The 17584-nt window shown below is 56.3% G+C and overlaps 1 protein-coding gene across 2 annotated transcripts in view; it reads left to right on the forward strand.

Moving 5' to 3' along the window:
* The first annotated feature begins 2420 nt into the window (after positions 1 to 2420).
* PHYHD1 (phytanoyl-CoA dioxygenase domain containing 1) overlaps positions 2421 to 17584 on the forward strand; it is a 139077-nt gene continuing 123913 nt past the window's right edge. For both annotated transcript variants that reach the window (XM_069609199.1, XM_069609200.1), the window contains exon 1: positions 2421 to 2703. In XM_069609199.1, the coding sequence (XP_069465300.1) occupies positions 2671 to 2703 (33 nt within the window). In that variant the 5' untranslated portion in view covers positions 2421 to 2670. The remainder of the gene's footprint in view (positions 2704 to 17584) is intronic.

Consider the following 17584-nt stretch of genomic DNA (forward strand, 5'->3'; position numbering starts at 1 on the left):
CAATGCTGCACGGATGCCTGGTGCGGTGCCCTACGCTCCCCGTGCTGTGTAGACCCCAGTGCTGCACGGATGCCTGGAGCGGTGCCCTACGCTCCCTGTGCTGTGTAGAGTCCGAGTGCTGCACTGATGCCTGGTGCGGTGCCCTACGCTGCCAGTGCTGTGTAGAGCCCACGCTCATGGACCTCCCATGTATCTGATTCATTCCACGTGCTGTACTGCACTTCAGGTGCTGCGGCGACCAATCACACGTGTGTAGTGGGTTATGTCATCCACTTTCGGCAAAGTGTGCTGCACGCCTCTCCTGGCAGCACCCTTCATGAACTCTAGCCTCTGACTGACTCCCCAGCCCCGCGGGCCTGTCCATGTGATTCTGCCCCAGCCCCACCGGCCTGTCCGTGTGATTCTGCCCCAGCCCCGCGGGGATGGCCTGTCCGTGTGGTTCTGCCCCAGCCCCACCGGTCTGTCCGTGTGGTTCTGCCCCAGCCCCGCGGGCCTGTCCGTGTGGTTCTGCCCAGCCCCACTGCCCTGCCCGTGCCCCAGCCCCGCGAGGATAGCCTGTCCGTGTGGTTCTGCCACAGCCCCCCCTTGCCTGTCCGTGTGATTCTGCCCCAGCCCCCCCTGGCCTGTCCGTGTGATTCTGCCCCAGCCCCGCGGGGATGGCCTGTCCGTGTGATTCTGCCCCAGCCCCGCGGGCCTGTCCGTGTGGTTCTGCCCAGCCCCACTGCCCTGCCCGTGCCCCAGCCCCGCGAGGATGGCCTGTCCGTGTGGTTCTGCCCCAGCCCCCCCCTGACCTGTCCGTGTGATTCTGCCCCAGCCCCGCCGGCCTGTCCGTGTGATTCTGCCCCAGCCCCGCGGGGATGGCCTGTCCGTGTGATTCTGCCCCAGCCCCGCGGGGATGGCCTGTCCGTGTGGTTCTGCCCCAGCCCCACTGTCCTGTCCGTGTGATTCTGCCCCAGCGCCCCCTGGCCTGTCCGTGTGATTCTGCCCCAGCCCCGCGGGGATGGCCTGTCCGTGTGGTTCTGCCCCAGCCCCGCGGGGATGGCCTGTCCGTGTGGTTCTGCCCCAGCCCCACTGTCCTGTCCGTGTGATTCTGCCCCACCGCCCCCTGGCCTGTCCGTGTGATTCTGCCCCAGCCCCGCGGGGATGGCCTGTCCGTGTGGTTCTGCCCCAGCCCCGCGGGGATGTCCTGTCCGTGTGATTCTGCCCCAGCGCCCCCTGGCCTGTCCGTGTGATTCTGCCCCAGCCCCGCGGGGATGGCCTGTCCGTGTGGTTCTGCCCCAGCCCCCCCCCTGACCTGTCCGTGTGATTCTTCCCCAGCCCCGCCGGCCTGTCCGTGTGATTCTGCCCCAGCCCCGCGGGGATGGCCTGTCCGTGTGATTCTGCCCCAGCCCCGCGGGGATGGCCTGTCCGTGTGGTTCTGCCCCAGCCCCCCCCTGACCTGTCCGTGTGATTCTGCCCCAGCGCCCCCTGGCCTGTCCGTGTGATTCTGCCCCAGCCCCGCGGGGATGGCCTGTCCGTGTGGTTCTGCCCCAGCCCCGCGGGGATGGCCTGTCCGTGTGGTTCTGCCCCAGCCCCACTGTCCTGTCCGTGTGATTCTGCCCCACCGCCCCCTGGCCTGTCCGTGTGATTCTGCCCCAGCCCCGCGGGGATGGCCTGTCCGTGTGGTTCTGCCCCAGCCCCGCGGGGATGTCCTGTCCGTGTGATTCTGCCCCAGCGCCCCCTGGCCTGTCCGTGTGATTCTGCCCCAGCCCCGCGGGGATGGCCTGTCCGTGTGGTTCTGCCCCAGCCCCGCGGGGATGGCCTGTCCGTGTGGTTCTGCCCCAGCCCCACTGTCCTGTCCGTGTGATTCTGCCCCACCGCCCCCTGGCCTGTCCGTGTGATTCTGCCCCAGCCCCGCGGGGATGGCCTGTCCGTGTGGTTCTGCCCCAGCCCCGCGGGGATGGCCTGTCCGTGTGGTTCTGCCCCAGCCCCACTGTCCTGTCCGTGTGATTCTGCCCCACCGCCCCCTGGCCTGTCCGTGTGATTCTGCCCCAGCCCCGCGGGGATGGCCTGTCCGTGTGGTTCTGCCCCAGCCCCGCGGGGATGGCCTGTCCGTGTGGTTCTGCCCCAGCCCCACTGTCCTGTCCGTGTGATTCTGCCCCACCGCCCCCTGGCCTGTCCGTGTGATTCTGCCCCAGCCCCGCGGGGATGGCCTGTCCGTGTGGTTCTGCCCCAGCCCCGCGGGGATGGCCTGTCCGTGTGATTCTGCCCCGGTCCTCACAGGGCGACTCCCCCGCCATATAATCACACAATGCACCTTGAACCCGAAGAGCTGGAACGCGACCCTCCGCATATCGCGCCTGGCAAGCTGCGGCGGGTGGGCGTTGCCGGGCCACTAATCTGTACTAATGCCCTCCTGAGCTGTTATCTCGCGGGCCGCAGAGGGGGGGCTGCTTCTGTGCCTCCTGCCTCGGGCCCCTCCAGAGCGTCCCATGGGCCTCCCGTCCCCGCCTTTCCTGGCCTGTCCTTCCGGTTCTCCCACCTTGGCCCCTCTGCTGCAGTGAGTGCTTCCTCCCGGCGGGTGTTGGTCTCCCCCCTACCCCACAGCCACCCCCACCCGCCCCTCACCGCGTCTCCTTTTCATTTCTTTGTCGTTTTCTGGAGCAAGCGCCCAGAAGCTGCAGTCATCAAATGGCGCCCGTCACAGAGGCTCAGATACGGAAGGTAAGGCCGGGGCCGGCGCGGACCCACGGAGGGGTTACAGGGTCATATTGGCCTCAGCGCTGGGCACAGGCGAACTCTGAGTGTTTAGCGATGAGGCTGTGGGCATTAGGGCTCACCGGCTCAACAGTACTGGACTTGTAGGTCTGACTACTTCCGAGGGTTCAACTGTGCAGGGGCTCTCGGTCTGAGGGCACAGCAGTGCAAGGGCTCTCGATCTGAGGTTACAGCACTGCTGGGGCTCTCGATCTGAGGGTACTGCAGTGCTGGGGCTCTCGATCTGAGGGTACTGCAGTGCTGGGGCTCTTGGACTGAGGGTACAACAGTGCAGGGGCTCTCGGTCTGAGGGTATGCAGTGCAGGGGCTCTTAGTCTGAGGGAACAACAGTGCAGGGGCTCTCGATCTGAGGGTACTGCAGTGCAGGCTTTTTGGTCTGAGGGTACAACAGTGCAGGGGCTCTTGGTCTGAGGGTACCGCAGTGCAAGGGCTCTCGATCTGAGGTTACAGCACTGCTGGGGCTCTCGATCTGAGGGTACAGCAGTGCAGGGGCTCTCGATCTGAGGGTACAGCAGTGCTGGGGATCTCGGTCTGAGGGTACAGCAGTGCAGGTGCTCTTGGTCTGAGGGTACTGCAGTGCAGGGGCTCTTAGTCTGAGGGAACAACAGTGCAGGGGCTCTCGATCTGAGGGTACTGCAGTGCAGGCTTTTTGGTCTGAGGGTACAACAGTGCAGGGGCTCTTGGTCTGAGGGTACAGCAGTGCAGGGGCTCTCGATCTGAGGTTACAGCACTCTTGGGGCTCTCGATCTGAGGGTACAGCAGTGCTGGGGATCTCGGTCTGAGGGTACAGCAGTGCAGGGGCTCTTGGTCTGAGGGTACTGCAGTGCAGGGGCTCTTAGTCTGAGGGAACAACAGGGCAGGGGCTCTCGATCTGAGGGTACTGCAGTGCAGGAGCTCTTGGTCTGAGGCTACAACAGTGCTGGAGACTCAGTCTAGGGATACAACAGTGCAAGAGCTCTTGGTCTGAGGGTACCTGCAGTGCAAGGGCTCTCGATCTGAGGGTACAGCAGTGCTGGGGCTCTCGATCTGAGGGTACTGCAGTGCTGGGGCTCTCGATCTGAGGGTACTGCAGTGCTGGGGCTCTTGGACTGAGGGTACAACAGTGCAGGGGCTCTCGGTCTGAGGGTATGCAGTGCAGGGGCTCTTAGTCTGAGGGAACAACAGTGCAGGGGCTCTCGATCTGAGGGTACTGCAGTGCAGGCTTTTTGGTCTGAGGGTACAACAGTGCAGGGGCTCTTGGTCTGAGGGTACCGCAGTGCAAGGGCTCTCGATCTGAGGTTACAGCACTGCTGGGGCTCTCGATCTGAGGGTACAGCAGTGCAGGGGCTCTCGATCTGAGGGTACAGCAGTGCTGGGGATCTCGGTCTGAGGGTACAGCAGTGCAGGTGCTCTTGGTCTGAGGGTACTGCAGTGCAGGGGCTCTTAGTCTGAGGGAACAACAGTGCAGGGGCTCTCGATCTGAGGGTACTGCAGTGCAGGCTTTTTGGTCTGAGGGTACAACAGTGCAGGGGCTCTTGGTCTGAGGGTACAGCAGTGCAGGGGCTCTCGATCTGAGGTTACAGCACTGCTGGGGCTCTCGATCTGAGGGTACAGCAGTGCTGGGGATCTCGGTCTGAGGGTACAGCAGTGCAGGGGCTCTTGGTCTGAGGGTACTGCAGTGCAGGGGCTCTTAGTCTGAGGGAACAACAGGGCAGGGGCTCTCGATCTGAGGGTACTGCAGTGCAGGAGCTCTTGGTCTGAGGCTACAACAGTGCTGGAGACTCAGTCTAGGGATACAACAGTGCAAGAGCTCTTGGTCTGAGGGTACCTGCAGTGCAAGGGCTCTCGATCTGAGGGTACAGCAGTGCTGGGGCTCTCGGTCTGAGGGTACAGCAGTGCAGGGGCTCTCGATCTGAGGTTACAGCACTGCTGGGGCTCTCGGTCTGAGGGTACAGCCGTGCAGGGGCTCTCGATCTGAGGGTACTGCAGTGCTGGGGCTCTTGGTCTGAGGGTACAGCAGTGCAGGGACTCTTGGTCTGAGGGTACAGCTGTGCAAGAGCTCTTGGTCTGAGGGTACACCAGTCCTGGGGCTCTTGGTCTGAGGGTTCGACAGTGTAGGCACTCTAGCTCTGAGGGTTCAACAGTGCAAGGGATCTTGGTCCGATGGTTTGACAATGTAAGCACTCTAGCTCTGAGGGTTCAACGGTGCAAGGGGTCTTTGAGGGTTCAATAATGTAGGCATTCTAGCTCTGAGGGTTCAACAGTGCAAGGGGTCTTGGTCTTAGGGTTCGACCATGCAGGGGTTCTAGCTCTGAGGGTTTAACAGAGAAGGTCCTCTACGTCTGATGGTTGAGCAACGCTGAGGCTGTACGTTTGGATACTCAGGTTTGAGGTGTCGGTGGGGTGGGTGGTGAGGACTGAGCTTTATATGTGAGCTGGCGGCAGGGTTGTGGTTGTGGCAGGTGTGTTGGTGGCAGCGATGCTTGGGTGGCAGGTGAGGTGCAGCAGTGCTGTGCACCAGGCCTGAGCTGTACATGTGAGCTGGCGGCGGGGTTGTGTCTGTGGTAGATGTGTTGGTGGCAGGTGAGGTGCAGCAGTGCTGTGCACCAGGCCTGAGCTTTATATGTGAGCTGGCGGCGGGGTTTGTGGCTGTGGTAGGTGTGTTGGTGGCAGCGATGCTTGGGTGGCAGGTGAGGTGAAGCAGTGCTGTGCACCATGCCTGAGCTGTACATGTGAGCTGGCGGCGGGGTTTGTGGCTGTGGTAGGTGTGTTGGTGGCAGCGATGCTTGGGTGGCAGGTGAGGTGAAGCAGTGCTGTGCACCATGCCTGAGCTTTGTATGCGAGCTGGCAGCAGGGTTGTGGTTGTTCTGGTTGATGTGTCGGTGGCAGCGGTGCTGGGGCGGCAGGTGAGGTGCAGCAGTGCTGTGCACCAGGTCTGAGCTGTACATGTGAGCTGGCGGCGGGGTTGTGGTTGTGGCAAGTGTGTTGCTGGCAGTGGTGCTGGGGCGACAGGTGAGGTGCAGCAGTGCTGTGGACCCGGCCCAAGCTTAATATGTGAGCTGGCGGCAGGTTTGTGGCTGCGGTAGGTGTGTTGGTGGCAGCGATGCTTGGGTGGCAGGTAGGTGAGGTGAAGCAGTGCTGTGCACCATGCCTGAGCTTTGTATGCGAGCTGGCAGCAGGGTTGTGGTTGTTGTGGCGGCAGGTGTGTTGGTGGCAGCGGTGCTGGGGTGGCAGGTGAGGTGCAGCAGTGCTGTGCACCAGGTCTGTGCACCAGGTATGAGCTGTACATGTGAACTGGCGGCAGGGTTGTGGTTGTGGCAAGTGTGTTGCTGGCAGTGGTGCTGGGGCGGCAGGTGAGGTGCAGCAGTGCTGTGGACCCGGCCCAAGCTTTATTTGCGAGCTGCCGGTAGGGTTGTGGCTGTGGTAGTTGTGTTGGTGGCAGCAGTGCTGGGGCGGCAGGTGAGGTGCAGCAGTGCTGTGGACCCGGCCCGAGCTTTATATGTGAGCTGCCGGCAGAGTTGTGGCTGTGGTAGTTGTGTTGGTGGCAGCAGTGCTGGGGCGGCAGGTGAGGTGCAGCAATGCTGTGCACCAGGCCTGAGCTTTATATGTGAGCTGGTGGCAGGTTTGTGGCTGTGGTAGGTGTGTTGGTGGCAGTGATGCTGGGGCGGCAGGTGAGGTGCAGCAGTGCTGTGCACCAGGCCTGAGCTTTATATGTGAGCTGGTGGCAGGTTTGTGGCTGTGGTAGGTGTGTTGGTGGCAGTGATGCTGGGGCGGCAGGTGAGGTGCAGCAGTGCTGTGCACCAGGCCTGAGCTTTATATGTGAGCTGGTGGCAGGTTTGTGGCTGTGGTAGGTGTGTTGGTGGCAGTGATGCTGGGGCGGCAGGTGAGGTGCAGCAATGCTGTGCACCAGGCCTGAGCTTTATATGTGAGCTGGTGGCAGGTTTGTGGCTGTGGTAGGTGTGTTGGTGGCAGTGATGCTGGGGCGGCAGGTGAGGTGCAGCAGTGCTGTGCACCAGGCCTGAGCTTTATATGTGAGCTGGTGGCAGGTTTGTGGCTGTGGTAGGTGTGTTGGTGGCAGTGATGCTGGGGCGGCAGGTGAGGTGCAGCAGTGCTGTGCACCAGGCCTGAGCTTTATATGTGAGCTGGTGGCAGGTTTGTGGCTGTGGTAGTTGTGTTGGTGGCAGCAGTGCTGGGGCGGCAGGTGAGGTGCAGCAATGCTGTGCACCAGGCCTGAGCTTTATATGTGAGCTGGTGGCAGGGTTGTGGCTGTGGTAGTTGTGTTGGTGGCAGCAGTGCTGGGGCGGCAGGTGAGGTGCAGCAATGCTGTGCACCAGGCCTGAGCTTTATATGTGAGCTGGTGGCAGGTTTGTGGCTGTGGTAGGTGTGTTGGTGGCAGTGATGCTGGGGCGGCAGGTGAGGTGCAGCAGTGCTGTGCACCAAGCCTGAGCTTTATATGTGAGCTGGTGGCAGGTTTGTGGCTGTGGCAGGTGTGTTGGTGGCAGTGATGCTGGGGCGGCAGGTGAGGTGCAGCAATGCTGTGCACCAGGCCTGAGCTTTATATGTGAGCTGGTGGCAGGGTTGTGGCTGTGGTAGGTGTGTTGGTGGCAGTGATGCTGGGGCGGCAGGTGAGGTGCAGCATGTGAGCTGAGCTGTACATGTGAGCTGGCGGCGGGGTTGTGTCTGTGGTAGATGTGTTGGTGGCAGGTGAGGTGCAGCAGTGCTGTGCACCAGGCCTGAGCTTTATATGTGAGCTGGCGGCGGGGTTTGTGGCTGTGGTAGGTGTGTTGGTGGCAGCGATGCTTGAGTGGCAGGTGAGGTGCAGCAGTGCTGTGCACCAGTACTGAGCTGTACATGTGAGCTGGCGGCGGGGTTGTGTTTCTGGTAGGTGTGTTGGTGGCAGCGATGCTTGGGTGGCAGGTGAGGTGCAGCAGTGCTGTGCACCATGCCTGAGCTGTACATGTGAGCTGGCGGCGGGGTTTGTGGCTGTGGTAGGTGTGTTGGTGGCAGCGATGCCTGGGTGGCAGGTGAGGTGAAGCAGTGCTGTGCACCATGCCTGAGCTTTGTATGCGAGCTGGCAGCAGGGTTGTGGTTGTTCTGGTTGATGTGTCGGTGGCAGCGGTGCTGGGGCGGCAGGTGAGGTGCAGCAGTGCTGTGCACCAGGTCTGAGCTGTACATGTGAGCTGGCGGCGGGGTTGTGGTTGTGGCAAGTGTGTTGCTGGCAGTGGTGCTGGGGCGACAGGTGAGGTGCAGCAGTGCTGTGGACCCGGCCCAAGCTTAATATGTGAGCTGGCGGCAGGTTTGTGGCTGCGGTAGGTGTGTTGGTGGCAGCGATGCTTGGGTGGCAGGTAGGTGAGGTGAAGCAGTGCTGTGCACCATGCCTGAGCTTTGTATGCGAGCTGGCAGCAGGGTTGTGGTTGTTGTGGCGGCAGGTGTGTTGGTGGCAGCGGTGCTGGGGTGGCAGGTGAGGTGCAGCAGTGCTGTGCACCAGGTCTGTGCACCAGGTATGAGCTGTACATGTGAACTGGCGGCAGGGTTGTGGTTGTGGCAAGTGTGTTGCTGGCAGTGGTGCTGGGGTGGCAGGTGAGGTGCAGCAGTGCTGTGGACCCGGCCCAAGCTTTATTTGCGAGCTGCCGGTAGGGTTGTGGCTGTGGTAGTTGTGTTGGTGGCAGCAGTGCTGGGGCGGCAGGTGAGGTGCAGCAGTGCTGTGGACCCGGCCCGAGCTTTATATGTGAGCTGCCGGCAGAGTTGTGGCTGTGGTAGTTGTGTTGGTGGCAGCAGTGCTGGGGCGGCAGGTGAGGTGCAGCAATGCTGTGCACCAGGCCTGAGCTTTATATGTGAGCTGGTGGCAGGTTTGTGGCTGTGGTAGGTGTGTTGGTGGCAGTGATGCTGGGGCGGCAGGTGAGGTGCAGCAGTGCTGTGCACCAGGCCTGAGCTTTATATGTGAGCTGGTGGCAGGTTTGTGGCTGTGGTAGGTGTGTTGGTGGCAGTGATGCTGGGGCGGCAGGTGAGGTGCAGCAGTGCTGTGCACCAGGCCTGAGCTTTATATGTGAGCTGGTGGCAGGTTTGTGGCTGTGGTAGGTGTGTTGGTGGCAGTGATGCTGGGGCGGCAGGTGAGGTGCAGCAATGCTGTGCACCAGGCCTGAGCTTTATATGTGAGCTGGTGGCAGGTTTGTGGCTGTGGTAGGTGTGTTGGTGGCAGTGATGCTGGGGCGGCAGGTGAGGTGCAGCAGTGCTGTGCACCAGGCCTGAGCTTTATATGTGAGCTGGTGGCAGGTTTGTGGCTGTGGTAGGTGTGTTGGTGGCAGTGATGCTGGGGCGGCAGGTGAGGTGCAGCAGTGCTGTGCACCAGGCCTGAGCTTTATATGTGAGCTGGTGGCAGGTTTGTGGCTGTGGTAGTTGTGTTGGTGGCAGCAGTGCTGGGGCGGCAGGTGAGGTGCAGCAATGCTGTGCACCAGGCCTGAGCTTTATATGTGAGCTGGTGGCAGGGTTGTGGCTGTGGTAGTTGTGTTGGTGGCAGCAGTGCTGGGGCGGCAGGTGAGGTGCAGCAATGCTGTGCACCAGGCCTGAGCTTTATATGTGAGCTGGTGGCAGGTTTGTGGCTGTGGTAGGTGTGTTGGTGGCAGTGATGCTGGGGCGGCAGGTGAGGTGCAGCAGTGCTGTGCACCAAGCCTGAGCTTTATATGTGAGCTGGTGGCAGGTTTGTGGCTGTGGTAGGTGTGTTGGTGGCAGTGATGCTGGGGCGGCAGGTGAGGTGCAGCAATGCTGTGCACCAGGCCTGAGCTTTATATGTGAGCTGGTGGCAGGTTTGTGGCTGTGGTAGGTGTGTTGGTGGCAGTGATGCTGGGGCGGCAGGTGAGGTGCAGCAGTGCTGTGCACCAGGCCTGAGCTTTATATGTGAGCTGGTGGCAGGTTTGTGGCTGTGGTAGGTGTGTTGGTGGCAGTGATGCTGGGGCGGCAGGTGAGGTGCAGCAATGCTGTGCACCAGGCCTGAGCTTTATATGTGAGCTGGTGGCAGGTTTGTGGCTGTGGTAGGTGTGTTGGTGGCAGTGATGCTGGGGCGGCAGGTGAGGTGCAGCAGTGCTGTGCACCAGGCCTGAGCTTTATATGTGAGCTGGTGGCAGGTTTGTGGCTGTGGTAGGTGTGTTGGTGGCAGTGATGCTGGGGCGGCAGGTGAGGTGCAGCAGTGCTGTGCACCAGGCCTGAGCTTTATATGTGAGCTGGTGGCAGGTTTGTGGCTGTGGTAGTTGTGTTGGTGGCAGCAGTGCTGGGGCGGCAGGTGAGGTGCAGCAATGCTGTGCACCAGGCCTGAGCTTTATATGTGAGCTGGTGGCAGGGTTGTGGCTGTGGTAGTTGTGTTGGTGGCAGCAGTGCTGGGGCGGCAGGTGAGGTGCAGCAATGCTGTGCACCAGGCCTGGGCTTTATATGTGAGCTGGTGGCAGGTTTGTGGCTGTGGTAGGTGTGTTGGTGGCAGCAATGCTGGGGCGGCAGGTGAGGTGCAGCAGTGCTGTGCACCAAGCCTGAGCTTTATATGTGAGCTGGTGGCAGGTTTGTGGCTGTGGTAGGTGTGTTGGTGGCAGTGATGCTGGGGCGGCAGGTGAGGTGCAGCAATGCTGTGCACCAGGCCTGAGCTTTATATGTGAGCTGGTGGCAGGGTTGTGGCTGTGGTAGGTGTGTTGGTGGCAGTGATGCTGGGGCGGCAGGTGAGGTGCAGCAATGCTGTGCACCAGGCCTGAGCTTTATATGTGAGCTGGTGGCAGGGTTGTGGCTGTGGTAGGTGTGTTGGTGGCAGTGATGCTGGGGCGGCAGGTGAGGTGCAGCAATGCTGTGCACCAGGCCTGAGCTTTATATGTGAGCTGGTGGCAGGTTTGTGGCTGTGGTAGGTGTGTTGGTGGCAGTGATGCTGGGGCGGCAGGTGAGGTGCAGCAGTGCTGTGCACCAGGCCTGAGCTTTATATGTGAGCTGGTGGCAGGTTTGTGGCTGTGGTAGGTGTGTTGGTGGCAGTGATGCTGGGGCGGCAGGTGAGGTGCAGCAGTGCTGTGCACCAGGCCTGAGCTTTATATGTGAGCTGGTGGCAGGTTTGTGGTTGTGGTAGGTGTGTTGGTGGCAGGAGTGCTGGGGCGGCGGCAGGTGAGGTGCAGCAGTGTTGGGGAGAATTCTCAAGAATGTGCTCATTTCCCTTACCTTTTGAGACCCCCAGCAACTGTGCCGGATTTCTAGGATTTTAATTTTTACCTGTAAAGAGTGTGAGCCTTTTTTCCCCACTCTTTCATGTATTTTGATGTGTGTTTTACTTTTGTGTTCTTTGGTTATGGAGTTTTAAAACCACTCCATAGGCATCATCTTTTTCTTGTGTGTCACACAGCACCTTCAGTGCAGTGACACAGGGGTGTCTTTCAGACTCCCCAAGGGTTCAAACCTTCTCTGGGACTGACTACTGTCTCCCAGAGCATGTAAAGTTAATTTGACTTTACGAGTCTTTTTAAAATGTACAGACCCAGCACACACCATCTTACTATAGAGTGCTGGAGGGGTTGCCTAGCTTCCCCTGAGTCTAAACACTCATGTAACTGTGAAATGTTACCCCTTTCTACTTGAAATGGCTGGTGGCAGTGGTTTTAAACAAACTACCATGATTTTTCCCAACCGCGAAGACCGTTAGCTAAAAATCAGGTCAGCCATGTTTTTCAATATGGCGCCCAAGACCTAGCTGTAAAAACAGACCCTGGTCGACTTTTTTCGCCGTTTCTTTTAGAAAAGGTCCTTCTTGTGTTTAACACTGCACACCAAACCAGGTTTGGTCCCTTTGTTCATTGGCCTTTGGCAAGCTTCAGTGCTGAAGCCCTCCTCTGGCGCCTGAGTGTCTGGGGTGAACAGGATGTGAGGGAGGTGCCTGAAACTCCTTGTGCTTAGTCTCCTAGGAGACCTGAATGCGCTCTGGCGTGAATGGCTGACTGGCTGTCCGGCAAGGAGAACCCCCTGCTGTGTGAGTGACAGCCAGGCTGGAATAAATGGGGGAAAACTGTTTAAAAGCAGGCCTCTGGGACTTGGAAAGCAGAGTCGACCACTGGAACGAAAGAACCAAAGACGAGCTGAAGGAAGACGACTGCTGCAACTCCTGGTCCACCGACGAAGCCCTGCTGCAGGTCCGAATTGCCTGAAACTCCATCAACAGGTTAACTTCTTCCCTTGAGTTTGGTGGGAACAACTAACTCATAAGCCGCCTGGACACTGTCCCCATACTGGTCGAATTATCTTCAGAGTGCTGTTGAAAACTGGATAGTCAGTGGGAAGGATACCAGTTTGTGGTCTTTAAGGCACTCACACCTTAAACCGACGTTTTGCCAAGCTTGTGGCCTCTTCCCTGGTCAGTGCAGGAACCTCCCGACATCGTCCTTCTTGTCCCCACGACTGAAGCTCAGGAATAGCGAGATCGGCAGGAACTGCCAGGAACAACTACCTCAACTAGAGCTCTTCTTCATTTTAAAGGTACTGTGCAAACAAGGTCAGGAAATCCTTTCTGCCACGGTGAAAGTTTGTGAAACTTTCCCAACTTCGAAGGCTTGTCCTTCCCTAAACCAACATCTAACTTTTCGTCTGACCAACTACTTCTAAAAAACTGTGGCAAAGACTTAACCGTTTACTACCAGAACTGTGCTATCCTATCATTCATTGACTTTGGCCCAGGCCTATTGAATTGAATTGCTGGTTGTAGTGATACCTCTGAAACTATTTGTGCTTTTGATTCTTATAACCTTGTGTTTTTACCCCTTTCTAAAGTAACTGAAGTGCCATTTTGCTCCCACTTCTGGGGAGATGAACTTGTTCTGAAACTGATTGGTTGTGTATTGTAGTGTACTAGAGTGTGATATTGAGCTGCTCTTGCTAGTGGAATGTTTTCCAAATGACTGTGTGAATAAATGTATATTTTTTATACCAAGAAACCTTGAGTAAGTGTTTGTTTGAACCACTGTGATTGTTGCCCCTTTGTGTAACCTCTTGTACTGCTCACTCAACTCTTGAGATAAGTCTGGCTGCTCAGCCACTGCTACCACTTTACCCTGTAGTACAGGCTTGTGCCAAAGGTGAACTTGTACTTACACTTGTAGTCGTAATTGTGTGTAGTGTTCCCAAATGGTACTGCATGTGATTCTGCCTAACACTTCCTGATTGGGGAAGTGAACCCCAAGACTTTCTGAACCGTGTTACACTTGGGGAAGGGAACCCTGCGGTTTCTGTGAACTCTGTGGCTTTCCTTGGTTCTTTCTCGAGTGGAGCTACATGGTCTGGGCGCAGTTGTCGGCCCACACGGTCCACCATTACAGGTCACGCAGCCGATAAGCCTTGGCACTTTGTGATGCTGTTGGTTTTTCTTTGGCCAGCACAGGTTTTCTCCCTCGACCTGTGTCAGTAATTCACATTCATTGTAGCTTTCACAATGGCAGTCTCTTGACTTTGTCACAACTTGTATTCAAGTCACTCTAACACCCTGTGGTAGAAATCCTTTTTACACTTGGCTTTTCCCAATGTTAATTCCGCTGCCTACAAGACTACATAAAAAAATGGCACTAGACTATTTCTACCCGCAGACAGCTGCTTAACCACTGCATGGGCTGTCATTGGCTCAAGGCTTGACTACTGCAATGTCCTATTTGCTGGCACCTCTTCCCAAAACATATGAAAGCACTTCAAATCATTCTGAATAAGCTTCCCATCCACTGCTGCCAAACAGTGGAAGTCTCTTCCTCCCACCTTGAGAGCCGAACCCTCATACTGGGTATTCCAGAGAGCCCTGAATACTTGGTTGTTTGCCTGATCCTGACGCCCCTCCTATGGGTACTCTATGCTCTGTATGCTTTGAGTGTTTGAACTGCCTCGACGCACCATTGTACATTCATCTGTCTGCAAGTAACTAACTGAACCTGTAACAGCGTCTCGATACCTATGGGTTGCTGTGGGCTTTATAAGTGAATTAAATAAGTAAATAAAGTTGATCAACTTGCCTTTCACACTTGCTTTTCTACTTTTCAATAGGGCTTATTCACGTTGTTCATGAAATGCTTCAGAACGGGTTTTCACTGTGTTCACAACTGTACATCATTTGCTTTTCACTCGTGCAGTATTTTCACCTGATTTCATTATCTTTCTCTTCAATTCGGTATTCAATAAATCTTCGTACATTCCAAAAGGTAACTTGCAGTTTGTTCAGTATTCAATAAATATTCTGTTAGGGTTTCAAATCCCACTGTTAGGCGCTTTAGCAGAATTGCTACTTGCAAATGTGCAATTCCCTCCCCTGGAGTGCCTCGATATGAGTGTTCCCTCACTCACACTCATCGATACTCGGCTGCTCTTCCGGGCGTCTCTGCAGTCTTCTTCGACTTCTACTTTCTTCCCGGGTAAGTGTTGGGAGCTCCAGCGATCAATGCTTGCTAACGGGAAACCTTGCTGCAACAGTCCGTGGCAGTTAGGAGTCGTCTGTGTTCCCTAGCTCCAGTTGGGAACACGCGGCTCAGGTAACTGCTGGGGCTCTGGTCCTCTCACAGCACGTTTGGGTCACAGCGCCTCTCACCCCCTGGCAACACACAGCGTCCTCTCCACCGGCCCTGCTCCTCGCCTCGCAGCTGTCACCTTCTCACCAGGCAGGTTCCCCCTTCTCCTTCCTCTATGTATCATTTTATGCACCTGTGGCCCTTCAGTTGGTCGCAGGTGCAAGTCCTTTGCCTGACCTTCCATAGTCTTCTTCCACGTCTTGGTACCATAGTGGTGAAACTGACTAGAAGTGTGCATTACTCATAGTTGCCTCTTTCTCGTCCCAGTTGTAAAGGTATGTGAATGTGGGACAGTAGGTGTGTAGGAAAGGAAAACTGACTTACAATACCCTCCGACGGTCAGGGGAGGGTAGGGCTGATACAGGGAAAGGTGATACCATGTCTAACCTGCAGACATCCTCTCCCCATTCCGCAAGGTCTCTCCACCCAGGTGATCCTCCCTTGCATCTCCACCCCCAGGGTCACCATCCAAAAGCAATGGCCTTTCCCTGACCACCTGAGAAGAGGAGCCAAGAGCAGTAGATTGGAGGATGCCCTCCGGTTCCTCACACAACACAGTGAGTTACAGACAGTTAGCAGGAAGAGGGCCGCTAATGAGGGAAGCTGATCATTTACAGTCTGATAGCAGCAGGGTTCTCTGGGGAATCCTTTCTGGCTGCTATATAGGACTGGATGTTCTAAGCCATCCTGTTCTTATGATACGGTTCCTATTCCGACCTCAGAAGTGTTTGTCTGCAGGATACATTTACGGTTGAAATCAGGTATTTTTACAACCAGCTCTTGGCATAGGATTTGTTTGAGGCCTTCAAAACGTTGTTGGTCTTCACTCACCCAGACAAGCTTTTGTGGATGTGAATTCTTGAGCTGGTCAGTAAGATTGGCGGCCAAGGTGGGTATGAACCGTTCATAGTAGCCAGTCAATCCAAGGAAAGCACAAAGTTGTCCTTTGGTCTTTGTTATGGGGGTTGCTTTTACCACGTTGACCTTTTCTGTCTGGAGTCTAATCAGTCAGTTTCCCACAGAATAACATAGATAATTTACAGCACACTGGGCCAGATGGCATTTATTTGGGTTGGCTGTTAAACCTGCTCTCCAGAGGACTCCTGCGATCACATATAGATGGTGCACGTGTTGGGGCAAGGTTTTACTATGGATAATGTTGCCATCCAAATACGCTCTGGAGATGCGAGAATAAGGTCTTAGGATCTTGTCCATCAAACGTTGGCATGTGGCAGAAGCACTTTGCAACCCCAAAGGTAGTACCTTGAATTGGAAGTGTCCTTGAGGGGTGAAAAGGGCTGTTTTATCCCCTTTCAGTGGGATTTAGGGGGACCTGCCAATAGCCTTTGGTTACGTCTAACGTGGAGATATACCTTGACGACCCTAGCTTCTCGATACACTCGTCAGCTCGAGGCATAGGGTAGTTGTCAAAGGCAGAGATGGAATTTGGCTTTCTAAAGTCTATGCAACATCTCCAAGACGTGTCTGGTCTGGCTACTAGGACAATGGAGGAGGACCAAGGACTCCCTGAGGGCTCAATAATTGTCCTCCTAGCTTCTGGGATCCGGTAGCTCACTGCACCCTTCACAAAACGTGGTTGTAAACCTTCCTGAATGGAAGAAATGCGATAGAACGGGGTATTTGAGGTATGCAATGATAAAATCGTGGCAAACATATCGCCTGTAAAAAAAAAAAATCGTTTGGCCCATTAAAGGTGTACCCCATTACACCATTTAAGGGGAGCAGGGGTTGCAGGGGTGTCCCCCCGCATCCTTTACATGGATTGCAGCATCGAAACCACTGCAATTTTGCAGTGATATGTTGTGTTCACTGCCATTTTTGCTGCGATTTTAACACATGGAACCGTATTTGACCCATGTTCATTCTCAGTAGAGGGGCTTCCCTACTCCTTTGTAACATTGTAAAACCTGGGGTTTCACCCTAAGTAAGGCAGAGTAATATAAAGAAATATGGTGTAAACCCGGTGGCATAATTCTTCGTACAGTTGTACGCATAGGTCAGGTTGGCCACATGCTGACTCCATCTGTTCTTGTACTCTGGTCTCAGGGTGCCCAGTGTGGCCAAGAGGGTACAATTATACCTCTCCAGTTGGGCATCCTCCTGAGGGTGGTATGCATTTGTACGGGTCTCCTTTATGCCAACCAGCTCCAGCATCTGCTTGATGAGTGTCGATTCAAAGTCTGGTCCCTGGTTGGAATGAATTCTAGCTGGCCAGCCATAGTGCACAAAGTATTTTTCCCACAACGCACGGGCAACGGTGATGGCACGCTGATCTTTGGTGGGAAACACCTGGGCGTACCGAGTGAAGTGGTCTCTCACCACCAGGATGTTCTGCACTCGTCGTCTCTCCATCTCCAGTTTCAGGAAGTCGATCCCGACAAGGTCCATGGGCCCGGAACTCTGCAGATGGTGAAGATAGGCTGCAGGACAAGCTGCAGTCTTCCTGGTGACACACCTGGCGCAGTGCTGGCAGTAATACTCCCCATCTGCTGCTGGTCCGGGCCAGTAAAACTGTGAGCGGACCAACTCGAAGGTTCTGTCACTGCCAAGATGTCCATGCTGGTCGTGGAGTGCATACAGTACAGCTCAGCGTAATCTCTGTGGCAAAACCAGGCGATATAGTAGCCGGTCTCCAACTTCGCTTTCCTTGCACAGGATTCCACCCTTCTGCACGAGCGTCTTCCACTCCTTCAGCGTTGCAGCCTGCTCTGGGTCATGAAAGACATCTCTGGACACATCCGCTCCTGTGGTCTTGGCTTTCAGGAACAAAGTGATACCAGGATCCGCTAACTGTGAACTACAGATCTCATCACAGGTCAGACGCTGTAGCTCAGATTCCACCAGATTAGTGATATTGCAGTAGACGGCAGGGTACCGCCTCAGCTGACGATCACAAGCAATCCATGCTCCTGGCTCTGTCTGGCTCCTGCTGACTTGTAGCCTGGCAGATAGTGCTGACGTCTGCTGAAGACAACTCCTTCCACGTAGTGGGTCCAGCTGATCATCTGGCTGAGTATGAGGCCTCTGAGAGAGGGCATCAGCATCGATGTAAGTGCACCCAGGTCTATACTGTCGACTGAAGTTGTCTGTGGACAGTGTGGCGAGTCAACAGTGTCCGGCAGCATCCAGCTTGGCCGACTTTAACTCATATGTAAGGGGGTTGTTGTCCTTCCTCAACATGAAGGTGGCGCATAGAGGTAATCCTGGAACTTCTCTGTAATGGCCCACTTCATTGCCAAGAATTCCAACTTGTGGACTGGGTAATTCCTCTCCGCTGC

Source organism: Ambystoma mexicanum, chromosome 8 (genome assembly GCF_040938575.1).
Source record: "Ambystoma mexicanum isolate Mex_15411 chromosome 8, UKY_AmexF1_1, whole genome shotgun sequence".
NCBI classification, from domain to species: Eukaryota; Metazoa; Chordata; class Amphibia; order Caudata; family Ambystomatidae; genus Ambystoma; species Ambystoma mexicanum.